Below are 27,571 nucleotides of genomic sequence, written 5' to 3' on the forward strand. Positions count from 1 at the left end.
GGGGATTAGAACATAGATTCTTAAAGAACAGTGAGGGAGGGTTGTCTATTAGAATTTCCCATTAGACCGGCCGGGTTACATACAAACCGGGTGTATGGTTTAGGTGTGGCTAACGGAGATTTAAAGTAAGGATTCGGTAAGTTTTCCCATTGTGTTACCGGCTGCCTGGGGGTGGAGAGACGAAGGGGGGGGCATGTGTTCTTCGTGCCGTAGTGTGGGACTCCTTGTGGGTGGGCAACAGCGGGCGGCTTTGTTTGTGTTTGATTTCGCTTGGAATCAGTAGCGGGAGATACAATGATGAAGGGGGCGCATCGAAGTAAGAACGTTACAGGCTTGTGAGGTCTGGCCCAGTCATGCCGCCCATTGATCTATGTCAAAGGAAGATTTGGCAGTCGGGCGGATGGTTGATGGAGGAAGGAGAGTGTGATTGGTGAGCAGCGAATCAAGGTTGTTGGGAAGGTCGTAGGTAGTGATGGTAAGGGAGCTTATTACGGATATTTTAAAGATAGGAAGTATCGCGGGGGAGGTGGGGGATTATAGACGGTTTGGAGGAGTGTAGGACTGCTTTGGTGTATGGCGGCCTAGATTTGTTCTAGTAGGAGGCAAGCGGCGGGCGTGATGTTTATTGATAGTAAGGAGGAACGGTAGTGTGGGTGGCTGGGAACCGTTGGAGTAAAATCCTATGCTTGCGTTTATATCGGCCGGTTGTAACATGTGTATGACCATCGCGAAACCACGCATCAAGCATCAAGCAGGCTGTATCATGACGATCTCTAAAGACCACGCAAGCAGGCTAAACTGGCAGGCTGCACAGCCGGGGCAGTGCACCACTAGCGCGAGGGCCGCCTATAGTTTAGATCAATTATAATATATGTTAGATATTATATTATAGGTTGAGTATAATAATAGGCAAGATCAATTATATTAGAATAGATATTATAAGTAAAGGAGTTATAGATCTAACGATTCATATTATAGAGATGCAGTGCGGCGTATGCATTCAAACTTCGGAGATAGCCGAGTCGTGCGTGGACGTACACTGAACGTCTACGCCGGATACATGCTGTTCATGGAAACATTGATGCTCAGACCAAACTAAAAGCGTGCTGTGAAAGCGCCATCATTAGCCGTCACAAACTTGTGATAGCACATGAATATACTATTATGCCAGGAGTGTATAATATATAATCAAAACTTCTATGCTATTACCCGTCGTACTCCAGAAGGGTGAGTGGGGGTCTGATTTGAGGATGGCCGGTTAAGCCATTATGCTCTCACTTTGATTGAGGATGTGATTATACAGTAAATACGTATTTACCAGTAAATACTGATATGTAGAACTCGAGTCATATGATCAATTATTGTTGTTAAAAAATGTACTCTAAATATAATATAATGCATACTGAAATTTTATCCATTAAAAAGGAATATGGGGTAAGATTTCCATAGTACAATTTCATCTTATTTAGATATTGTATTTTTGAGAACTATCATTCTGTGGACCGGGGTAAGCATTCCAATATAATTATAGTCAAAATTCTAAAGAAAAAGCGAAGAGAGAGTAGTTTGTAAAATATGTTCTTGAAAGCCATGATGGCTGGAGACGGACGAGGTTACAGCGCACTGCCCGTTGCCAAATTTATTGCATCCACAACGGCTGCAGTCACGAAAACACGCATCACAGCACACTGCGGCGCAATCGCACGCACACACAGCACAGCACAACAGCACGCCGCATACGCACAGCACACACAGCACACACACCACACACACACACACACACAGCACACTACACACCCACACACACTATCACACAGTGCATCTAGGCCGCTATGAATATATTATAGTAGGCCTATTCTCGCGCCTAGAACTTGCTACGGTGAGTAAATGCTGAGCAGTGAAGTAAATTGTTAATTAACATGTGTTAGTAGCTAATTGCGCGGGTTCTGCGGCGGTATACTGCGCTGCAGTAGATACTTCCTAAACCGCCCCATTTCACCATTGACCCTGGCTAATTCAGTCTAACGCCAACCACGCGACCATTCTCCTTAATCGACATGCAATTAGGCCTCGCATCCTGTTGCGACGACGCCTGTCTTAGGCTAGACTATTCTAAAAAACAACTACCAGTGCTAGCTCCACTACTAGTCCATGTAACAGCGACTTACAAAAACAAGGGGGCCGCGGTGATGATTTACATGTTAGGCCATTATTTGTCGAAGATACACTGCACATAGGCGATAATCCCTTCGGTATGTACCGAACAGAGAGCCGGAGATTTTGGATTTTCTTGCTCACACTGCTTGTGTCCGAATAGATAACGCCACCACATGACACGAACGTCCAGGTACATACTTCGGCCAGAGACTTCCCAGACAGCGCAGCTGCGAAAATCTGAAAACAACACGTGCATGTAAGCAATAGTATGTCATCAGGTCCGCAAAATCTCGATAGAGCGTTCGCGCAGGCACCGCACGTGGTAATCTCATCGGCGTCGTCGTACTGCCAGACATGGATGAGCGCAAAAGCAATAGGAACTTGTTTGATGTTGCCGTCACTCCGAGCCAAGGCATGCACAGAAAACAACTGTATGAAAGGGGCACGAACGACTTTGAAAGTCGAATCAAGGTACCAGCGGGTAGTCTTTCCTACCAGGGTTATCATTAGGGGAAGGGCAAACAGCAGGTGTCTGCGTTCACGCACTCTTATGTCGCGCCGCATGAACCCATCTGCAACAAAGGTATTATCTATATCAAAATCAAGCTTGCCTGCCTGCTGCCTTTTTCTGTTTGCAGTGCGGGCCAGGTGATCTATGCAGGGTAGTGCATCTATAAGGCCACCATCACATTTCTCAGCAAGTACCTCAGAGACGATGCTCGGGGCGATGCTCCTCGTTGCCTTTCTCTTTACGTCAGCAATCACTTTAAGAGCTGTTGAGGCATCCGGCACAGGCTGGTGACAATGTGGTTGGGCACGTGCAATGAATGTATTGTCATTGTTATTCTGCTTAACACGTGCCAAGCATGTTTCGCGCTTATTTCGGACGCTGCAACGCCAGGTGGTAGTGACGTCATTAGACCTGTACAAGGTGTACGTGAATCCTTGGTCATCCGCAAGCTTGACGCGGCCACTCTGCGATGCGGAGTCGATGACTTCATACTGGAGGGGCGGTGGGACCATTTCGGGTTCCTCGTCCGTCGTGGAATCGTCTGAAACGGAATCATCATTGCGGACAATTATAGGTCCAAGGGGAGGCCCAAGGGACCTCTTTCTTTGCCAAAGCACACCTCCTTGGAGCCTGTTTGATAGGAGGATGGTCTCCGGTGTCAATCCGATGCCTCACGAGGCTGGTGTGGCCCAGCCTCTCACCAAGGACTGTGAACAGACGTGCAGAGCAATGGGAGGGTGCAAGCTTCCCTGACTGAGCCAAGCTGGCTCTGTGTTGCTTTGGAGCCGGATGCCGCAGCTTATATACAGTCGTGGGGACATCACGTGGTCACAGTCATGTGCCCCCACATGTGACCTGCAGGTGTCCTGCCCAATTAAGCCATAGGTCAAGTGGTGCAGCATGGCTTTCCGTTCCAATTGCGGCTAGCCAGTGGCTCAAGCCGGACGCTCTTCAAGGTGAAGTAATGCTGACGCTGCTATATTGTATGTTTATCGGCGGTCCAATCGTACATATAATCAATATAATATATATATATATATATATATATGCATCTGTCACAAATGTATTTATCTTGTATGATGATGTACACACATACACATACACGCGCATACACACGCGCACACACACTAATATAAGTGAATGTATATCTGATGTATGGCTGCTATAGATGGATGGATGTATGCATGGATTGATGGATGGATGGATGGATAGATAGATAGACAGACAGACAGATAGATAGATGTACAGGTAGATGGATGGATGGATTGATAGATAGATAGATAGACAGACAAACAGACAGACAGAATGACAATTACCAAATGAAAAGTAGAGGGAACTTGTATGTGACTACATGAAATACATAATATATATCGAGGAAAAAGAAGGAGTTGCATGTGAAAGACGATCATCACATATTTAAAAATGGGATGGACAGGGCAGTGACGTAAACCCGGGCCGGGGGCAGAGGAAGATACGCGCGTGGACGCACGGCACGCGCCGGATTAGTCACCGCACAGCAAATATGTTAACAAACAATACGCAAGACAAGATCAGTTAGGCTCGTTTGCAATCAATTAGGCTATCAGAACTGGCTTAAAGTTCGTCAGTCTGTTCAACCATGTATTCACCACGACGCGCGCCTGCGTGGTAACCAGGTGTTGCAAGTGCACCTGACGCGGATGTCTAGAGTTTTATAGGAGGGTCATGGGGTAGGTGCCTATGTGTGGCGTTCTTACACACACGCACGCACACGGCCGACGCGACACGACGCGGGGCCCGCGGCGGGGCACCCACACGTGAACACCAACACACACGGCGGCGCAACACCACAGTCATATATATATAGTATACTGTCAGTCGTGCTTCAATATACTCAAAATTCAACAGAAACCTACTAAGAATGTGTTATATGTGCTTGCAATATGCTCAAAATTTACAGAAGGGACCATAAGCTAAGCATGTGTTTATATGTATCTAGAATTTTAGAAATGTAACTCAATCGTTCGCGGAGATATTAAGTTTAACAGTAGCACTTTCTAACTGCATCCCAAGCCGCGCGATATTAGCCTATGACGATACGGCGCGAACGTATATTTCTGGTAATTAATTAACTATTCGTGCTTCAATAAACTCAAAAGATTCAGCAGAAACCTAGTAAGAATGTGTTTATAATGTATCTGAATTGTAGAAATGTAACTCAAATGTTCGCGAAATATAAGAGTTGGGGCCGTGTGAACATCTACGGAGTTAGCCCGTGTCCCCCACGAGGACGTCGCCAGCCTCTCTCCCTCACCCAACCCATGTACACCCGGCGACACCCAGGTGGGAGAGGGAGGCGGTTCGAGTCACGGCCGGTCGTGCGCCGTTATATAACGACTTTGGGTTCCTCAGGGCCTGTTGTTAGAGCGGAAGGTCGAGCGCTCAACCGATCTCCAAGAGGGTGAACTCATCACGAGCCGAAGCTCACCGATTCTCCAGAGCGCGTCAACTCGCCCAACTGCGGGGGCGAGTTTGAGGTGGGCCGAGTTGACGCGGACACTCCATTCGCTTCTGAAGTGAGCACAGGTGGGGGTCCGTCACTATGGCAATTCAATAACAGATCGTTTCATCCATTATGTCAATCATGACGGAAACACGCGAAGTTCCCGCAGTTATCTTCAAAGCGAGAAATCACAATGTAGGACAGCTGATCAATAATAGCTGCAAAAAATCGTCAAAATAAAAACGGGAAAGTTTATTATTCGACTAATACTGGCAACATGGTTCAGCATTCACGTTGTACGCTCTCCTTCTTTATAGCGCTCTTGATAGTTCTACCATAAAATTGTATGACACGCGACGGACGCACGCACGCACGCACGCACGCACGCACGACACACCACACCACACACACAGCAGCACACTCCAACACAACAACACAGCACACACGTATATAATATAAATATATATATAATATATATAGATATATATATATATATATATATACGCGGGCGCCTAGAACTTGCTACTGAGTAAATGCTGAACAATGTAGAAATGTCTAATTAACAGTGTTAAGAATTGCGCGGTCTGCGACGGTAACTGCGGCTGCAGAGACAGACTGATGTATAACAGCAGTCTACCGATTAGGGGACTTCTCGTTGTCATGCGCTCAGCCTTTACGTAATATAATCATAGAAATATAAATGCGCTATCGCTGTACCGCTTCGGTTCTTAAGGCCGTCGCACACCTACCCAAAAATCGGTCCGATTAAAAAATCTCTTCATCGTTTGTAAAATCGGCTCATCGCAACGCCTTCTGATAAACACCCGCACACCTACGATAAAATGGATATTTAAATCTCCCTCAATTTCGTTCGTCCACGCTTTGTCTATGGTAGGGTTTCCGGGCACGTTCAGCTATTGGCTGTTCAATATTTATCGTAGAGGATTTATCGTAGAGGAGTTCACGCGCACACCACAAAATCTTGTCAGATTACTAAAAAAAAACGCTTCAAAATAATCGGTTCAAAATCAAACATGTTTGATTTGGAACGATCACCCGATAAAAATAATCGTAAGTAAAATCGTCTACAAATGAACGCGCACACCTACATTTTACCTGATTTTTATCGGGCTGATCAAATCGCGCGAAAAATCGGCTGGTGTGCGACGGCCTTTACTAAAGAACTTCACAAACTGTACTTACGGATTGCTTCCCGTATATGTCCGAGCAACACACGGAACCGCGTTTGGAGGCGTTAATTAGGAGGTTATGCCCAATATATATAAGGAGGTTAGGAAGTAATTCTCAGCATATATTTATGTATTAAGTAATAAGTTGTTATCAGTAGGCCTGCGTTTATAATTAGGACAGCGCCCTAGCCTGTAGGGAGCAAAACTAGCCCTTACTTCATCTCCTCCCGTCCTTCCCCTTGCCTCCCTTGTCTTTCACTTCGCCTCCTTCTTCTACCACCCCACAGCTATCTTTTCTGCCGCCGTTCATCGGTCTTCCACGCGCCTCTCTCCTTCAGCAGGGTAATTCTCCTCCACACCCCCTTTTTACATTCTTCCTTCCACAACCTATTTTCAATTCGTCTTGCTTCATCTAGCATCTGAAAATTCACACCTTCTGCTCTAACTGTTCTCTACACCACCAGTTTCTCATCATCTTTTTTCCTCTCTTTCTAACAACCCATTCCTCTCCAGCCCCCAGCATTTGATTTGCTCTACCTTCAGATCTCTCCTACTCAACATTTTTCTATTCCCTCCACTGCTTCTCTTTACACAAATTGTTGCCTTCCACGAAGTTATCTTCCCCCATCTTCCTCCCTCTTCTCTAAAGAAGGATGTGGGATGGAAAAGGAAGAGAAAGGAAGGGGCGTAAAAGAATATAAAAACGAAACAAAATGTAGATTTTAGATTTAAAAGTTTTAATTTTGCTTTAACAAGATTAGAAACAGAGTAGCAATAATAATAATAATAATAATAATAATGATAATGATAATCTTGTTACTAATTTATGTACTAGATGGCGGAAGAGGCGCGTTAACTTTTCCGGTCGTAACTTCCGGTAAAGACGTAAACAGCCTTGGTAAACAGCAATGGTAGTCTATGCGCAAAAACTTTGCAGGCTGGAAATTGCTGTACTACTAGTAGTAGTCGTCTCAAACTAGCAATCTCTATCAGCCTTTCTCTATGTACGAATCTCGTTAAAATAATCATGATGCAGAAGCTCTTCAGGACAAAACACGAAGGCGTGTCCCTGTCCAGGAGAGCAGACGAGATTAGCACAAACTTTTTAGCGGATCTGAATCGGCATGAGAATGAAAAGTTTAGTCACTTGCTGAAGAAGTCTAAAATATCGCTGGAGGATATTTTGAAGAAGGATGCCTTCCTAGAAAATCAGCATTACAATACATGGGCTTGCTACTTTGGAGCGATAGACCGGCCATCGTCGGAGGAATTGCTTCATAGAAATGGCGATGGTAAGAATCTTAAAGTTAAACGCATACGGCATGGCCCAATGGGTTCAAGGATAGAGAACATGGGTCCCAATAAAACCAATGTCATTTACATCAATATGAATATAATAATATATCAATATAATAGGTTAGGGTTACATGGTTAGGGTTATGGTTAGGGTTAGGGTTCGGATTAGGGTTAGGGTTAGGCACATTGGTTATATTGGGACCCATGTTCTCTATCTTTGGGCCTAGCAATGCATGGCATTACTTTAGTCTTTAGTAATGGAAGTGTATTTGTGAAACTACAGCTAGAAATTAAAGCAAGTCGATCGACTAAGAAATGAAGGCAGGTCGGAGGATTTAATGTTATATCACAAATTAGCTTCAGCTTCAAAGGAATCTTGGACTTTATATGTTTTAAAGTGGTCAGTGGTCTGGAATCTGGAGAGACCCCCAATAGGCTAATACTAATAGTAATACTAATAGTAATAATATAATATGGCGTGAAAAGACGAACAGATTTGCCACGTATTTCTATAATTCGTAACACATTTCTATAACACGTATAATCGGTATATATCTTAATTGAAGTAATGCCACTACTTAAATTAAGATACCTCATTGCCTTCTGAAATTCCCAGGGAGAATCTTCCATACGATCAGGTGCAGCTAAATGATTGGCAGAATATTTCGTTAATCATGCCATACTGGTTCTACTGTTATTATCGCAATCGAACGTCGCCGCATTTCCTCTGCGTGGAACTTCTCGTGAATTATTTTCATGAATTCCATCCTTGTCGCCAGTGTAATATTCGTGGAAACAACAGAGAGAAGTCAGAAGTAATGCTAAACAAACATCACTACGTTTATTTGCCCCTGGATACCCATACAACACTACTCTCTTGACTTAGCATTAACTACAGCGTTTGCCACTAGATGGCAGCAGTACATTAAAGTGTGTTTACTACTTAATTTTTTGAAAATGCACTTTTTTCTGCACAGGCGAAGGACTGTACCTCGTGAGGAACGGCTCGAAAGTAGGAGACTTCACGCTGTCCTTCGTCCACGGCGACAAACCGATACACTTCCACATCGACCAGCACGGACTCGGAGCGCAGTACTCGATCGAAGGCGGCGACCTCTTCTCCGGTCTCGACAAACTCCTCGAGCACTTCAGCCAGCAGGCGGACGGGCTGCCGACGCGTCTCGCCGCATTCTGCCGCAACGGCATGCCGCTGCCGTTCTCCGCAACAATGTTCGGCCGCACGAACGTGCTTCATCGCGTCGTCCGCGAGAACAACGCGCGGCTCGCGCGCATGGTGCTCGACTCGGGCCGTTACGCCGAGCACGTGAACGCGCGCGGCGCGGACGGCGACGCGGCACTGCACACCGCCGCGCACGCCGGCGCCGACGACCTCGTGGGGATGCTCGTCGACGCCGGCGCGGACGTCGACGCGAAGGACGCGCAGGGGCAGGCGCCGCTGCACCGCGCGTGCGCTGGCGACCGCGCGAGCACCGTCAGCCTGCTCGTGTCGCGCTACGACTGCGATGCGCAGGAGCCCTGCTACCGCACGGGGTGGGTCGCCCTGCACGTTGCCGCTAGCTGGGGGCACGCCGACTGCGCGAAGGTGCTGCTCGCGCTCAACGCCCCCGCACGCCCGCGCACGAACAAAGGCGAGATCCCGGCGGACCTTGCGCGGGAGGCGGGAAACGAGGAGTGCGCGCGGATGCTGGACGACTACCAGGCACCGCCGGCGCGCGCCGACGCCTCGCGGTGGCTCCACGCGGCGGCGAATCGCACGACGGCGCGGCGGCGGCTCGAGCGCGCGGGGCTTGCGAACGGGCAGTTTCTCGTGCGGGCGAGCGGCCGCCACGCCGGCATGCACATCCTCACGATGGCGTGCGACCGGCAGGTGTACAACTACGAGGTGGAGCGTCGTCGTGACGACGGCGGACGCTTGTGCATCGGCAACGGACCGCTGCTCGATTCGCTCGAGCATCTCGTCGACCACTACTCGCGCTTCAAGGACGGACTGCCGACGCGGCTCTCGGAGCCGGTTGCCGATCCCGATTGGACGCCGGAGCTGCGCACGCGCCATGACGTGGATCCGGCCGGCGAGGCGGCGGCGGCAGCGGCAACGACAGAGGAGGTCCCGGTGCCAGCGGGGCTGCGTTTGATTTACAAGGCAGATCTCCAGCTCGGCGACAAGATAGGGGACGGAGAGTATGGATCGGTACTGAAAGGTAGGATGAAAAAAGTCATAACTTTACCATATTTCTGTCAAGCATCTACGAGAAGAAGTTGACGTTAAGACTAATGTTGAGAGTAATTTTGTGTTTCTGCCAATGGGCCTCTGGAGATAGATTTGGTCATATAACCCAGCGTTACGTCATACAGTTGTTACAAAATAGCGTTGCAGTCCTTGTGTTTTGAAAAGGCACGCTTAGCTCGCTGAGGTGTGTGATTTGCATCAGAGTGCCTACAGGGCACGAGGCAAACTAGGGGGGTTCGGAAAAAATTTGAAAACTAGACTTCATGAAATGCCATTTCCAGCATTTTAGGATAAAAATTAGCTCTGCATTTGTACTCTTAATTTTGACATTTTTTAGGTGATTTTTTTTTTCATCTCACAAAATATCAGTTCTTGAACATGTGGATAACTTGAATCACACATTTAGCATGTTTAGTCAAAAAGGAACAACACTCAATTTTTCAAAGCAGACTATTAAAACTTTATCTAAAAATACAACCAATCACATTCGTCGTTCTAGAGCGCTTTGCGACTGTCGTTATAAACATGTGAACCGACTTCCGGCAATGTCCGTGATGTTTACAACCGTTTGAGTTTATCTTCGAGTTTATAAGTTGAATTAATAAAAAATAAAACACAAAAAAAAAGAAAAAAAAGGTGTGCATTTTGATAATGCTTAGATGCGCGTTTTTTCACACTTCTGATCAATCGAGGCGCGCGAGCGCGATAGCGCACCTTAAAACACAAGGTCTGGTTGGTGTTGGATATTAACTTGAATATGATACATATAGCTGAGATGTTCCGAGTCATGCTTCCCAGTCTTGTTTAAACATTATTCCCGACTCAATGCCTTAAAACCTCTGTATTTAACCCAGTCAAGCAGTTACATTTTGCGACGTTTTTCTATCGTAGGCATGTGGACTGACCCAACAACAGGTATTAAGTACCAGGTGGCAGTTAAGACAACACACGAAGATCACAGCCAGAACAAGGAGTTCCTCAGAGAGGCTGAAGTAATGATGAAGCTCAAACACGACTGTGTCGTACAGGTGAGTGAAATACATGCATAGAAAACATTTAAAGAACACTTGAAAAATGAACATTTGCTTAAAATATGTAGAAATACAAGCGAATATTGGTGACAATATAAAATCTTAGATGAGTACGGGATGCTTGAGAATGACGAAGGGTTGGTGTATCACACTATATCTATGCGAGCAATAGAGGCTATACATTTACACATTGTTTTATGATGCCGATATTTGGTTGAATATTTGAAAAGTTGATCAACTCGTCAACTTTTCAACTAAAATAGCGAGATAAACTAAAGGCCACCGCACACCAGCCGATTTTTACAAACGATGAAGCGATGAAGCGATGAAGCGATGTTGGTGTGCGGCGGCCTTAAGATTCAGATCAACTAAGATAGTGTAAACTCAGCTTCACACGAGCGAATATCTCTGACTGTGAGTCGACACGGGTGGAGCCGGGAGAGAGAGATTTGAGTACAGTTTGCGCGACGCGCTAATGCCACGTCTCGCATCGCAGCTTGACGAAAATAATCTCCCCCTGGGTGGAGGGGCACACCTCCTGATTGCTATTATCTGAGTGGCTGCATGGCAAAAAGTTGATGAACTCGCTTACAAAAAGTTAAGAAATTAAAACATGTTCTGAAATTAGAACATGTTGACATCAGCTACTGTATACGCTGTATATTTCGCGGTAGTTTAACTTTTGCGAATTTCGCGAACGCGTCCCCGACCGCGAAAATAACAACACGTGAATAATTCATACCGAATAATACCGAATAATTCATAATTCACAAATCGTGAAATTGTCCGTCAAGTCGGAATTTGCAAAAACATCTGTAACCGAAAAATATGGCGTATACAGTAGTTGAGCGCTCAACTACACACTAACGCTAACACTAACACTCACACTCTAACCGCGTCTAACAAAACCAACCTTCGTCTCGCGTCGCAGCTCATCGGAGTCTCCTGCGAACCGCCGCTCATGATCGTCCAGGAGCTACTCCCCGTAGGCTCCCTCCTCGACTTCCTCCTCGACCACCCATCCGAGGTCGACCCGGACACCGACCTCCGACTCTGGGCCGCGCAGGTCGCCTCCGGGATGCGCTACCTCGAGGCGCAGAAGGTCGTACACCGCGACCTCGCCGCGCGAAACATCCTGCTCGCGAACCACCAGCACGCGAAGATCAGCGACTTTGGGCTGTCGCGCGTGACGCGCGCCGAGAAGGACTACTATCGCGCGACCGAGGGCGGCAAGTGGCCCGTCAAGTGGTACGCGCCGGAGTGCATCTACTACGGGCAGTTCTCGCACGCGAGCGACGTGTGGAGCTACGGCGTCACCCTCTGGGAGATGTGGACGTTCGGCGAGCAGCCGTACGGGGAACGCGGCGGACAGGCCGTGCTGAAGATGATCGACAGCGGCGAGCGGCTCACGGCGCCACCTGGTTGCCCGCGCAAGATCTACAAGGTGATGCAGCGCTGCTGGCAGTACGACCCCGCCGCGCGGCCGACCTTCGCCGACCTCCAGCAGCTGTTCGAGAGCGATGCTGACTACCAGCAGATCGTCGCCATGGTGACGAAGTCCCGCATAGCATGAGAGATGTTGTGTGATAATGTGCGTGTGTATGTATTAGGGCTGTAACGATACACAAGCCTCTCGATTCGATCCGGTTCTCGATATTAGCCTGTCGATTCGATCCGGTTCTCGATATTAGCCTGTCGATTCGATTCTTTCGATTCGATTCCCAAAATATTGAAATGTTATCTTATTTTTTATATTTTCATTATTTTGCAATAATAAATTATTAGAAATTGCCAATGAATACTAAATGGTGAATAGACTAGAGAGTCTAGAGAGTATATATATACACTGCACAGTCGCTGAGTAAACTCACTGTAAAAACTCTCTGAGTAAGTCGCTGAGTGTTACCAGAGTTACTCACCAATGTTTTAAACGTATAGCGTAGTGCCGCCATCTATTGGAGGAAAAAAGTGGTGTCAAAGTGGAATCGAAAATACGGGGAAAAATATCGAGGATCGGATCGACTGAAAAGAATCGCGATCCGATTCGATTTCGGTGGCTCGTTACATCCGTAGTATATATGTATATATATATATATATATTTATATATATTTATTTATATATATATATATACATATGTATCTATCTATATCTATCTCTCTCTCTCTCTCTCTTTCACTCACTCTCTCTCTGTCTCGATATATATATATATCAGGAGTAGATAATAGGGAGGAGTGTGACATCAATAAACAAGGGAAATTCGTCATTTACTAGCCTTATAATACCTACGATTTACTACACGTAACTCATCCAACTTGAGCTCAAATCGGACACAGTACATTCGCCCATCATCGTACGAAATCGTTTCCTCGTAGACACCCGCAATCCGTAGATACAGCCTAAAACGTACGACACGATTCTCCATTCTCTGGCCATCAATCCAACCCATTGCGCGCCTATAATTCAAACAAAAGGCAGCTACCTAACGCGCTATTGCTAACTGAGCGAGGCATGTGGCTTGCTGGGAGATTAGGCATCAACACTCGGCGAGATAACCTTTGACCCGGTACACAGCTACACAGGCCACCTTTGTACATAGCTGGCATGCCTTCACGCACGCACGCCAACCAAATGATTAGCTCGTCGAGTGTTGCGTCGATCTCCAATCTCCCTGCGAGCCACAACGCCACATTCAGCTATCCGAGAGAGCAAACACAGCCAGGTTGCTGCCTTTTGTCTGAATTATAGGCGCGCAATGGGCGTTGGATTAATGGCCAGAGAATGGAGAATCGTGTCGTACGTTTTAGGCTGTATCTACGGATTGCGGGTGTCTACGAGGAAACGATTTCGTACGATGATGGGCGAATGTACTGTGTCCGATTTGAGCTCAAGTTGGATGAGTTACGCGTAGTAAATCGTAGGTATTATAAGGCTAGTAAATGACGAATTTCCCTTGTTTATTGATGTCACACTCCTCCCTATTATCTACTCCTGATATATATCCTATATATATATATATCAGGAGTCTATCAATATATTGATAGACGCCTGTATATATCAAGAGCTAATAAATACATGTATGTATAGCATAATATATTATTAGCTATTGATATATATATATATATATATATATGTGTTGTTTGTATGTTATAGTGATGAGAGATTCCCGAGAATGTCGTGATAGAGAGAATGGTGCTGCTGCTGAGAGATGTTGATAAAACATAGATGCCTCCACTGCAGGTTCCTGTTAGCTACTCTGTATAATATATCTCACCTCCAACTTTTCCTGTGATATGTGGTTGTGCGTGTGTTTACGAGTATGTCGTATCCAGGGCCGTAGCCAATTCCTCAGGGGGTGGGCTAAATTTGATGACTCAACTGTGTAATGATGAGCGATGGGCGCAGCTCTTGATCGACGTCCAGTGTGGTAGGTAGGGGTGGGGGTCTGAGACAAAGCTTTCACGGATAAGTGACCCAAAAAATTCATGTTAGGGTTATGATTATTAGCTAAGCTTTTTCAAAATCTGGGGTGCAGCTGCCCCCCCCTGCTTTATGCTTTATGCTTTATGCTTTATGCACAGGCTACGGCCCTGGTTTCGTAAGTTTTTTTAAATCCCTATCTAACATGTGCCTGACATTTGTTACCGGATTGTTAATAGTTGGAAGGTGTAACACTATTCCCCATTTTTAAAATTATCTTCAGCTTACTGAGTGTATATTTATGGCATTATACATATTGGCATGTAACATAGCAAGAATAAAGCCCATTATATATAGGGATATGGAGTCCGATAAATATGCTATACTATAATTAAATAATATTTCATGTATTGAATCAAGAATTATTTTACTAAGAGCTTGAGCTTCACATAAAAACAATTTATGTAACATGTATGGATGTACATATATATATAGCCATGGTCATGCATATATGACGTCCAAGAATGGAATCTCATGTCAACTTTTATTATTATATATTAAAGCTATATAATCACAAATCAAATCGGATGATTTTGTAAAAAGGCAGCATAGTTTTAATGTAAGCTTATTCCCAATAAATGCTGATTGTGGGGAATCAAGACCGGATTGCATTTCCACGTGGTTTGATCTAACCCACAAATTAACACAAGCATAAAAAATAACATCAGCTACAGTCACAAGACAGCGCATGAAATTGAATGATATCCTTTGACACACTCACAGCTCCACAAGTTGTTGCCAAAGCATTACAGCTGTCAAAACTTTCATGTTATTAAGTTTTCACCGTACGAACACACACTTCCAATGTACATTGACACATGACAGCCATGAGAGTGATAACCACGTCACAAATGAGGCTTCCACCTTAACAGATCATAACTTGGCCACGCTACATCTTCCGTCCCCATGCAAAACTAGTCTTGGAGTTTTGGCATCGCAAATTCAATCAAATCAAAGACTATAATAATACCATGAATATTATCAGAAGATCTGATATTATGAACGTTCGTCTTGTTGCTTTTTACAGACACCAAACTGACTTAAACATTTAAAATGCAAGTTGATCCCTTGTCTAATCACACAAGATCTCTCAGATTCACAAAAACTTGACATCGCAAAATCGCCCGTTTATTTATAGTCTCGCGTGTAGCATAGAATAAAATTAACATAACCACGCGTAAGGCTGATAGGGTCTATGTCCCCCAGGGTACTGCCGGAACGTACCCTGGTACTAAATACTACTATCTAATATGCCGGACCGTACCTCGCCTACTCCACTAACGTCGCCTACGCCTACTCCCTAACCCTAACCCTAACCATATCAGCTAGATAGTTACCAGGGTACGTTCCGGTATACCAGACCGTACCCAGGGTACGTTCCGGCAGTACCCTGGGGGACATAGACGCTATCAGCACAAGGAAGTCTGCATACACTGTTATTTTATTTCCACAGTGATTAGTTTATGTGGCAGTACGTGACAACTTCTAAATAATTCATTACCTATGCAGAATATAATGTATTTCATGTAACCGTTTAATTTTGTATCCAGATTTGACTAGTTTTATAGTGACAAACTATTTCGATAACATTTACTCGAATAATAATGCTTGATAATTCACAAATAACAGTGTGACAGGCTACTAAAAGTCCGTCTGTAGTAATTCTCATGCATTCAAACAACAACAATAAGATTCGTCAATGTCTCATGGCATATAATTGCCATGTTATGGAATTATGACATTTTCTGCAAATGCAATGAATAATGAACACTTCATATTCCAAATGATGTTCAAATTAGAAAATAATCGATCCTATTATTAGATCATACACCGTTTCTTGCAATTTTTTCCCATCACGTTTTCCCAGAAAACAACTACCATATTTGATGGCAACAGAACAACATTTACCAGAAAATAGGGTGAAAAATCGCTTTGCATCTTGTGTGAAGTTAATTGCTACCTTCCATACCCTAATGACTGCCCAAAACGTTACCTATAGTAGTTTTCCGGAACATTCAACATAGCACAACCATAGAATAAATCTATTGTTTTCTTACCTTTTTTTTTTATTCACGTACATCTTTACGTGAATGTCTTTCACGTAATGGAAACCCGTTTCTGGTATACACATGTTAATAAACATTAAATGCTTATGTACACTTACAAACATTGCTCCTATATAATTATTCCCTATTGAAATTAAGGGGAGTGCGTCTTACATGTATATGCCTGTGTTCCTTACATATGCCATCAAATACGGTCAAACAGAAAGCACACCGAGAACATTTAGGAATGAGATCTATCATGTTTCGATAGCTTCTTCTTTGAGTGTAAACATCCGGCAAGTGTTTTCTTTCACATGACATTGGCGCATGAAGTGCAATCAAAATTGAATCAACACGTTATCAACACGTTCTATACGTTGTGTCAAGAGCTAATGTTACATGTAATCAAGAGCCCATTAACCCCTAAGCCTATTAATTAGGGGTTAATGGGCTCTTGATGTAATATTAACTCTTGATTGTGTACTATGTACGTACTGCGCACTTTCACTGCATCCGTGCACGTATTGCACACACAAAATCCGTTCAACGGACTGCTGTCTCATTGACTAGTACCTTTGCCAAAATACTAGGTGACGTATATATGGGGATATATGTACATCGTATAATGGGGAAATAAACAGCAGACATTAGTGGCAGTTTTTTAACATATTCTTTAAACACGTATCTTTTTTACATTGCAAATCAGTGCTATAATACCATGAACAGAACACATTCCATCATACATATACCATTCGGGTATAAATCTTCAAGTTTATCGTACACTCTTCCCCCAAGAACAAGCCGTCAGTGGATATATCCTACTGTACAGTGTAAAAGAAAGCAAAAAAAAAAGGGGCAGAGGTAGGTGCAAGGCACCGCTGCATCTGCATCTATGGCAATCTCACGGTCAATAATGCTGAGAGGGTCTATGTCCCCCAGGGTACTATCGGAGGGTACCCTGCGTACGGTTCGATATACCGGAACGTACCCTGGTACTATCTAATATGCCGGACCGTACCTCGCCTACTCCACTAACGAGTCTAGGGAGTCGCCTACGCCTACTCCCTAACCCTAACCCTAACCATATCAGATAGTTACCAGGGTACGTTCCGATATATCGAACCGTACTCAGGGTACCCTCCGATAGTACCCTGGGGGACATATAGACCCTATGAGCGTCAATAATTAGCATGTCTGTGTGATAGCAGAACATGCATGCAAGGTGGGTGAGTCATTTCGAGTGATACACTATGCAAATAACTATATTGTTTGCTCAAGACATTTAAAAATAGATAGAATTTACTGTAAACATGCCCTCGAAATGGTCCATGCTTACCTTTCGTGCACCCCTAACACACCCACTCATCCCAAACAAAAACTCATTCGTATCGCTTATTAAAAACTAGACAGAGGGCACTCACGGAGAGTGCATACCTCCGCGAGCGTGTAACATGTATACATGTGTATAACAGCTGGTTCGCTGCTGGCTGCTGCTGACTGGACGCCCTAAGGCGAGCTGCTGCTGACTGGACGCCCTAAGGCAAGCTGGTGCTGAATCGATCGCGCCAACGCGTGCAACATGTATACATGTGTACAACAGCTGGCTCACTGCTGGCTACACACACACGAACACACAGTAGCAAGAACGAGGCGCATTTACGATTACCTCCCTGCAACTCCGTTGCGCAGAGGTAAAAACACTTGTACGTACAAATACTGATGCAGACACGACACCTTAAATATGCAACATATCGCAGCCTTATGGGTTCCTAAACTAGCACCTTGATCGAATGAATCTTTTACTAATTTTGTTCATTCACCGGGACACCTGAACCTGAACACATTTAACAGTAGTTATGTGTGTCTATGAACTCGAATGGGAAATATAAAATTTATTTATAAAAAAATTAAAACACAGTCACGTTGTTGTTATGCACTTAGTAGAGCTGAGAGGGTCTATGTCCACCAGGGTACTGCCGGAACGTACCCTGACGTCCCGTTATACCGAACGTACCCCTGGTAACTAATCCTAAATATCGCGGACCGTACCTCGCCCTACTCTACTAACGAGTCTAGGGGGTTGCCTACGCCTACTCCCTAACCCTAACCCTAACCATATCAAATAGTTACCAGGGTACATTCCGATATACCGGACCATACCCAGGGTACGTTCCGGCAGTACCCTGGGGGACATAGACCCTATGAGCCTTAGTAGACTTTATACAGTTTCTGATTTCTAATAATAGTCGTACATTCAATCAGCATTTCCCATGTGGTTGTAACAAACGAGTTACTTCGTCGTCTTAACACATAACATGTGTTTAGGGCAAGGTTATATGTCCCACGTTAAATTTAGGGAAACTCTTGCGGCATTTATCTGTTTGGCTGTTCAGTACAATAACACATGAAATAAATAATTAATCAATAGAGGAATTTTACATGCAACCCTACTACCATCAAATTGCACACCATGCACATGCACCTACAATGCCAGCTGTAAACCTACCGTAAGACTACATTGTGTGAACTTTAATATAAAAAGGTTCTAACAGAAGCATACTATCAACACAGGCAATTTAATTAACTGAGCGATAGGCAATGAAAATGAAGGAAACGTATTCAAGAATAACAACAAGATATCACATATCTTTTCCACATACTTAAATTGACACAAAGCGTAGCACACAACGAATTTACAAACATCATTCAATATATTCCGTGAATCGGGCATTTTCGTGCATACGTGTGGATGTGTGGACAATACAAAGAAACATGGCGGCCAGGACACATGTAGTCACAATACCGCAACTGATTATCAGCAGTGGATAAAGTCATCAGTCGCAAATCAAACGCACACGTAACACAGGTACACATGTGAACTTTCAAAACATTAAAACTGGTGGAATTGATTTAGTAACGAATGAAATAAGTTAATTGGATTTTGTTGAAAACTATGAATTCATATTTATCTTGTGTTAAATCCAAGAAATTAACTTACTATCATACACATATGGCTGCCACCTATGATGACGTCACATCCTGATGAAGATTTCCCGAAGGGAGATCGAAAATTTCTATAGTGTGTTAATTTCTTGGATTTAACACAAGATAAATATGAATTCATGATTTAGTTATGACTACATGTAACACGTTGACCCCGCACAGTAACTGTTGCCATTTTATAGTGACATAGCAAACACTTTCAAAGCCCACTTGTTAACTTTCACATTCAATTTAATTCAAGTTAAATTCAAAGCCAGTTTAGGATCACTATTATATAACAAAGATGAATTATACTGAAAAACAAAACAAGCAAAAAAAAGCTGGAGGTAAGGCAAGCAGTTCACAAACAAAGCCGGCATCGGGAACAGCGTCCGTCTACTTTTCTGTAAAATGCGGACAACGCTAGAGGTTGAGAGACGTACATGCAGTGTGTCTCCGTCCGACGTTTACATATGTTTACGCACGAGTCTCGGAATTCGCCCCCTGCATTCTGGTCCACCGAGCAGATTTTTATTGGTCTCGCCCCCAGGGATACATCCCTGACTCCACTCATGCTAACATTAACATTGAGTGTCTGTCGTGGTCCCTACAGTGACGAAAATCACGAATATGAACCCCAGACATTTCGACAGGTTACAAGTGCCCTTAAAAACGGTAAAAAATAAGTATTCACATGCTATGGGTATCGGTGGTATACTATAGACATGATGCATGCAATCTTCATTGGTTAATATTGTGCAAGGGTAGCTTCCGTTGAAATGACTTATCCATGGCATTAAGTATGACCATGCAGGAATGAGACAACGCAACACAAGCACGCACCCATGCATTCACGGTGCCACACACGCACGCGCACACGAATGCACGCACGAACACACACGCACAGACACACACACACACGGCTTTGCCAGGAATACATCTGATCTGAAGCAATTGCTAGCTCTCACTGCCATTCTACATCTACACGAATAACACTGCTAGTAACCACTGCCTAGTGAAATGTATACGTGACCAGCAAGGTCTAAGCGAACGTTACTAGTAGATTTAGTACCCAGTTTGCGAGTTTCTATCAGTATATGAATTAACAATTAACTATATCAATGCAATTATTGAACAACAGATTTGCTGTGGATCTATACAGCACAAATTTATACTGTATGAGGCTGAAGATGATACTACTATCTTCACACGACAATCTGCATCTTGGCAGAACGCGTACGTATGTGTGCCTGCTGTGATCAGATCACCACACTGCCTTCGTGGTGGGCCGCGGTCTTCTTGAATACTTCAGCAACAGTATGTCTCCAACTTCTGATATGTGCTTCAAAGCCTAACAATCAAAGTTTCGATTAGTACCAACAGAGCAATGCGACATGGAAACAACATCGAATTCAGCATCGAATCGTACCATTTCATTCAGAGTATCTTTTAGCGTTATACCAACACAGAAAAGAACTTGAAGCTGTATCATTTCAACAGGTACGAGTAATCACGAGAGAAACTTCACGTATCTCAATTGAATCTATTCGTATTTGCCCAAATTTACACGTTATAGCCGCTCCATTATACGTCGACAACTACGTTACGACAACTACTATCCATCCGTACTATTTCAAATGCACCACCAACACATGTACCCATTCGTATTTGTTTTAAGGACACATTAAGGTTTGTAGGTGAAATTTGGTAAAAATTTCAATGTCCATTTTGTTTGAGAGACATCTCTTTTATTAAATAGTTGCGTGTTTGATTGGATTTGATGTGCAGTTACGTTGTAATGCCCTTTACAGTGGTACCTGTCCGTAACCCTGACTGTATCCTTAACAATATAGGGCAATATAGGGGACCTTTTTTGAGTCATTGACCCCTTTGAGAATCTGGTGAAAGCTACGGACCCCTCCCCCCAGAATAATGCACAGGATTGAGAAGGATTAAGAACCCTTGATATAGGGTAAGTACATACATAGTCTAGCATCTCCTTGGTGTGCGCTGCGGAGAGACAGAAGCGTGCTCTCGACTCGATGATGGGAGTTGCCGGAAAACCAACTTGGACGGTGCCGATATTTCGCTCAAACATCATCCGGCCAAATGCTCTGCGAGAAAGAAATGGCAGATGATCACATAGACTCCTGCGTTTACCCTAGGGTCCCTATATACAGAGAGTTGCGCCATGACGAGTCGGGAAAAATCGGTCACGTGGTCGCTGGACGACATGTTGTTTCCAAATGGATACGCACGGCTATGGCCGTAAGAAAGTGTACAATTAAATTATCATATAGCGCGAACGATTTGAGTTACATTTCTAGAAATCTAGATACACATAGACACATGTCTTAGCTATAATCTCTGTAAATTTTGAGTTTATTGAAGCACGATTAGTCTAATTAATTACTACGGACCATTGTACAGCGTATCCATACAGCGCTGTACTTAAGCGGCAGCGGTGAGAATCCATTTGGAAACAAAATGGCGTCAAATCCTGAGTTGGCGCAACTCTCTGTATACAGGGACCCTAGTTTACCCTTATATACAATTTCTTGTTAATCAACATCACAGAGGTCATTTAAAGCACAGAAAGGCTCATAAAGCAAAGAATTCTAACCAGATGACTCAGAAATGAAGATGCTTACAGAAGACATTAAATTATAAAATACAAGAAAACATGTAATAATGCTTAAGGGAGAGAAATGTTTAGGAAACAAGTATAATCAAGTGGTAATTAACATGAATGCATGAACTTGTGCATACACGGTGCCAACACATCTCGAGTTACCGCACGACATCAAAACGGGGAATGTATTCGATAATGTCATAGAATACGTAGAACAAGTAGTATCGCATCGCGATGTGGGCTATGTAATAATATAATACCAACACTAAAGATTCTAAAACCACTAACATTCTATTCTATTATTAATTATTTTTTATATAACATTAATGTTCTAATTAAGACGTAATGAATGAACTTACGCAATCTTTGCAGGCATGTAGATGAGCATTGGCACTACAGGGGAGTCATCATTGCCATACACAATGAAGCCCATTTCCTTTAGCCGATTCCTAAAATATTTGGCATTGCGTGCAAGTTGGAATATCCTTCTCTGTCCTGAAACCGACAACAAGGATTGCAATGCAGCTCGCGTTGCAAAAACATAAATGTTATAATAGAATATATAATGGAAGTTAATCGATTAATTAAAACGTTATTTGGAAGTGGCGCCATCTGCAACAAAATTTGTTTCATGAGCATCACATCACGCGCGTATGCTGCGTCATTTATAATCTCGTTATAGACTAAAAGATGCCTCAACACTGCACAAAAATTCTGTGCTACTGTGCTGAGAAACTGCATGACTCGGTGAATGCAGCACATGTACCTTCGTCCGGACACAGATCTCCCATGATGACCTTTGTTGTCGTGATGATCTGTTGGGCGACCGGTGGGGAGATGCTAGTGGCATAGACAACGCTGTGGGATTTTGCACGCAGGTGATCGACCAGCCTCTACAAATACAATTACAATACAATACAATACAATACAATACAATACAATACAATACAAGAGCGGTGGGGAGATGCTAGTGGCATAGACAACGCTGTGGGATTTTGCACGCAGGTGATCGACCAGCCTCTACAAATACAATTACAAACACGACAAACACAATACAATACAATACAATACAATACAATATGATACAATACAAGACAATACGATACAATACAAGACTGGTGGGGAGATGCTAGTGGCATAAACGACACTGTAAGTTTGCACGCAGGTGATCGACCAGCCTCTACAAATACAAATACAATACAATACAATACAATACAATACAATACAATACAATACAATATGATACAATACAAGACAATGCGATACAATACAAGACCGGTGGAGAGATGCTAGTGGCATAGACAACGCTGTGGGAGTTTGCACGCAGGTGATCGACCAGCCTCTACAAATACAATTACAAACACAATACAATACAATACAATACAATACAATACAATACAATACAATACAATACAATACAATACAATACAATACAATATGATACAATACAATACAATACAAGACAATACGATACAATACAAGACCGGTGGGGAGATGCTAGTGGCATAAATGACACTGTAAGTTTGCACGCAGGTGATCGACCAGCCTCTACAAATACAATTACAAATACAATACAATACAATACTATACAATATGATACAATACAAGAGCGGTGGGGAGATGATAGTGGCATAGACGACGTTTTGGGATTTTGCACGCAGGTGGTCGACCAGCCTCTACAAATACAATAATTACAAACACAATACAATACGATACAATACAAGTACAAATACAATACGATACAATACAAGTACAAATACAATTACAATTTAGCCATCATAGCCATAACCACAGAGCGGTTACAAAGTCCCATCACGAATGAGCCACCGCTTGTAATTTTGTAAGGATTATTGAGCAAATGTAGCCGGTTGCAGTGCGGAAACTCTCTCGAGTAAAGCTCAGACAAATTTAGTCAAACTCCAGTTTGACGTCAACACGCGGACAGTCACCACTACCCGCACTGATTCGTGTTCCACTTCGCTGATACCTTCGGGCCAGCAATGTAGCTGCCTGCCGTACCGAAACTCTTCCACAACGTTCACAAAGCTCTTTACCGCCACACCAAAATTCTTTGTAAAGCTCAATTGAATTTAGCGCACCGCAATTATAACGTTAAACCTAGCCTCACACCGGTTGAACTCACATGCAGTCACCCCTACCCCCACCGATTTACCAAACGCCACTGCGACATCTGCCGATACCTTTGAGCCGGCAATGCAGCCGGCCGTCGCGCCAAAACTCTTACGAGTAAACCCCAATCAAAAATTCAAATTTCAAAAATCTGATTCGCATTCCCCATCGCAGATACCTTTGAGCCAGAGATTTAAACCTGGACAGTCACCCCTACCCCCACCGATTGAGCACGCCACTGACATTTGAGCCAGCGATGTATCCGTCCACCGCGCCAAAACTCTTCCGGGTAAACCCCAATCAGATTTTTGATTCGAGTTCGAAAATTTCAAATTTCAAAAATCTGATTCGCGTTTAACCTCGCTATATACCTTCGATCCAGCGATGTATCCGCCTGCGGCGCCGAAGCTCTTAGTGAAGGTTCCCATCATGACGTCAACGTCGCGCGGCTCGCATCCCCAGTACTCGACGACGCCGCGGCCCGTGCCACCCATCGCGCCGATGCTATGCGCCTCGTCGACGTACAGGTACGCCTTGTACTTCTTCTTCAGCTGTACGATGTCTGGCAGACGCACGACGGCGCCCTCCATGCTGCAGCAGACGACGGGCCGGTTAGCGGGTTGGGAGGGGGGCGGGACGACGCGAGGTAGCTCACGGTACGATCCGTATCACGATACACCTGTTACAATATGATCCGTATCACGGTACACCTGTTACAATATGATCCGCTAATCACGGTACACCTGTACAAATGTGTATCACATACAGCCTGTACATATGATCCGTATCACAGATACACCTGTTACAATATGCATCCGTAATCAGCGCATCACAACCTGTTACACATATGATCCGTATCACGATACACCTTATACAAATATGATCCGGTATCACGATACACCTGTCACAATCAATGATCCGTGATCACAGATACACCTGTTACAATAGAATCCGATATCACGATACACCTGTTACAATATGATCCGTATCACGATACACCTGTTACAATATGATCCGTATCACGATACACCTGTTACAATATGATCCGTATCACGATACACCTGTTACAATATGATCCGTATCACGATACACCTGTTACATATGCAATCCGTATCACGGATACACCTGTCACAAATGATCCGTATCACGATACACCTGTTACAATATGATCCGTATCACGATACACCTTTCGCGACACGATCCGTATCACGATACAGCTTTCGCAACGCGATCCGTATCGCGATACAGCTTCTTTCATCATACGATCCACGACACACCTTCGATGCCCGTTTTCGATAGTCACAAGATTAAAGGGACGACGCGGTGCTAGCTCGCAGTACGACCCGCGTCGCGACACACTTTTTTCATGATACGTTTACGATATTGGAGGCAGGCATTTACACTGGTAAGATACTTTACTTGAAGAAGGAGAGCTTACTGAGCTCTTAGCATATTCAAGCTATAAACCCTCACAAGCATATATATATATGCAGTATGCAGCAGCCTGTTTATAGCAGGAGGAAGAACAGGTACAGTAAAAACCTCCATGGAGCTTCGAAATGGATCATTAAACCAGTCGATGAGGATTTAAAATTACCGACGTTTACGTAACAGGGAAAATCAATGAGACACAAGCGAAATTGTCGTTTATGGCGCAGGTGTATCTATCGGACATACCTGTAGATTCCTTCTACAACAATGAGAATCTTTTTGTAGGGTCTGTGAGTTCTATGCTGTCCGTAGACAACCGCATCCAATAGGATCGACTCAAGATCTTTCATATCTAAATAGTAAACAATGCTGTAAGAACCCCCTCCATGTAAATATATATAAAGCTAGACATGCTGTTATGCTCGAAAAAACATTACTAGTAATCAGGATGCATTTCAAACCTAAAACTCCTAACATCTATACACGTGGAGCTTAATTTAATCATTATATAACCACGACATGCTAACGCTCTTAATAGATTTAACATATCAGAACCATCAACAACTTATATAGTTGATATGAACACAAAAACAACTGAGTATACACAAAAATAAAATAGCCTACCATTGTGCTTGAAAACCTTAATCGTTGCTCCTGACAATCTAGATCCAAGAACAAGGGAAGCGTGGTTTAACGAATCACTTATTATCAAGCATCCCTGAAACATAAAAACAGAAGGTAAGAATACATTATTATCAAAATTCAAGTAACGCACTACAGGTACATATATATGCTCGACACCATTTCTAATACAATGATTTTCAAGTTGCACATGTCCTAATCATAGAATTAAAAAATTGTATAGCCTAGGGATCTTAGTTTCTACATAGAATTAAATCGAAAACAGCTCGCAGCCCCCCATCAACCATTATGACATGGAATAGTAAATATATACATATATAGTAACAGGAGCTAATAATGACAAATTTGTCATTATTAGCTCCTGATAGTATATATATAGTATATACATGGACATAGACATAGTATAGCCTAGAGATGAAGCACACAGCAGCACTTACCTTACTAACTAAACAAGGCATATTCATAGCGTTGGTGGCAAAACCCATTCCAAAGCAGATGGCGTCTTCCGTGCCGAGAAAACGAGAGATCAGCTGCTCTAGCTCTACGTGTATCGCCATTGTGCCTATCAACATAGTACCAGAAACCGGGGGCCATGTTGTCAGAAACTAAATTAGTCTTCAGGATCATTAATTTTTCACATAGACTATACCTCGTATCGCCATCGTTCCTAGCAACATGGTACCAGAAACCGAGGCCACATTGTCAAAAAACTAATTTAGTCTGAAAATTTTTCGAGCAGATGGGACCTCTATACGCTGCATACGAGCAACCCATGACGTTACCATGTTTCTGTCATTAGTCTACGAGAAAATATTTACATTAATACTAATGTTGTAGCTAATTTTGTTTATATGACAATTGTCCCCAGACTATTACAACTGCAAAGAGTATACCACTACCAGACGACGAATACTATCATTCACGAATTAAATTACTTCCACGAATGCACACGCGGGATTATTCACTCACGAATACGGCTGTGTACAAATGAAAAAAAGGTAAAGAAACACATTATGTATCGCTTCAAACATTCCTCTGAAACGTGCTTGTTTTACGTGAAACCTCGGCACATTACGCGTCACTTCCAATGCTTCTGCTGTCTGAAACGCGTTTGATCTACGCGAAACCTCAGCACATTGCATTTCACTTCCAATGCTTCTGCTGTCTGAAACGCGTTTGATCTACGCGAAACCTCAGCACATTGCATTTCACTTCCAATGCTTCTGCTGTCTGAAACGCGTTTGATCTACGCGAAACCTCAGCACATTGCATTTCACTTCCAATGCTTCTGCTGTCTGAAACGCGTTTGATCTACG

General features: G+C 43.7%; 2 protein-coding genes across 2 annotated transcripts in view; one reads left to right on the plus strand and one right to left on the minus strand.

Moving 5' to 3' along the window:
• Positions 1 to 7,351: 7,351 nt before the first annotated feature.
• LOC106811652 (tyrosine-protein kinase HTK16-like) lies at positions 7,352 to 14,453 on the plus strand. Its single transcript, XM_014815354.1, has 5 exons — positions 7,352 to 7,632; positions 8,614 to 9,855; positions 10,776 to 10,912; positions 11,847 to 12,506; positions 14,067 to 14,453. Exons 1-4 carry the CDS (start codon positions 7,368 to 7,370, stop codon positions 12,486 to 12,488), a joined length of 2,286 nt encoding a protein of 761 aa, XP_014670840.1. The 5' UTR covers positions 7,352 to 7,367; the 3' UTR covers positions 12,489 to 12,506; positions 14,067 to 14,453.
• A 4,629-nt stretch (positions 14,454 to 19,082) lies between these two features.
• The window catches only part of LOC106811654 (serine palmitoyltransferase 2-like), an 18,765-nt gene continuing 10,276 nt past the window's right edge, over positions 19,083 to 27,571 (minus strand). Inside the window, exons 4-12 of the mRNA XM_014815355.1 lie at positions 27,311 to 27,371; positions 26,693 to 26,860; positions 26,238 to 26,331; positions 25,860 to 25,965; positions 24,554 to 24,773; positions 22,819 to 22,945; positions 22,412 to 22,547; positions 21,405 to 21,534; positions 19,083 to 20,771 (exon numbers count right to left, since the gene is read on the minus strand). Coding sequence (XP_014670841.1) covers positions 20,685 to 20,771; positions 21,405 to 21,534; positions 22,412 to 22,547; positions 22,819 to 22,945; positions 24,554 to 24,773; positions 25,860 to 25,965; positions 26,238 to 26,331; positions 26,693 to 26,860; positions 27,311 to 27,371 — 1,129 coding nt within the window. The 3' untranslated portion in view covers positions 19,083 to 20,684. The remainder of the gene's footprint in view (positions 20,772 to 21,404; positions 21,535 to 22,411; positions 22,548 to 22,818; positions 22,946 to 24,553; positions 24,774 to 25,859; positions 25,966 to 26,237; positions 26,332 to 26,692; positions 26,861 to 27,310; positions 27,372 to 27,571) is intronic.

Source organism: Priapulus caudatus, unplaced genomic scaffold (genome assembly GCF_000485595.1).
Source record: "Priapulus caudatus unplaced genomic scaffold, Priapulus_caudatus-5.0.1 Scaffold560, whole genome shotgun sequence".
Taxonomy (NCBI): domain Eukaryota; kingdom Metazoa; phylum Priapulida; class Priapulimorpha; order Priapulimorphida; family Priapulidae; genus Priapulus; species Priapulus caudatus.

Excerpts from the sequence above, each read along its gene's own strand:
- LOC106811652 (XM_014815354.1), top strand. The coding sequence starts at position 7,368 with ATGATGCAGAAGCTCTTCAGGACAAAACACGAAGGCGTGTCCCTGTCC. Across the intron at positions 7,633-8,613 it reads GCTTCATAGAAATGGCGATG|GCGAAGGACTGTACCTCGTG; the intron begins GTAAGAATCTTA and ends TTTTCTGCACAG. Across the intron at positions 10,913-11,846 it reads AACACGACTGTGTCGTACAG|CTCATCGGAGTCTCCTGCGA; the intron begins GTGAGTGAAATA and ends CTCGCGTCGCAG.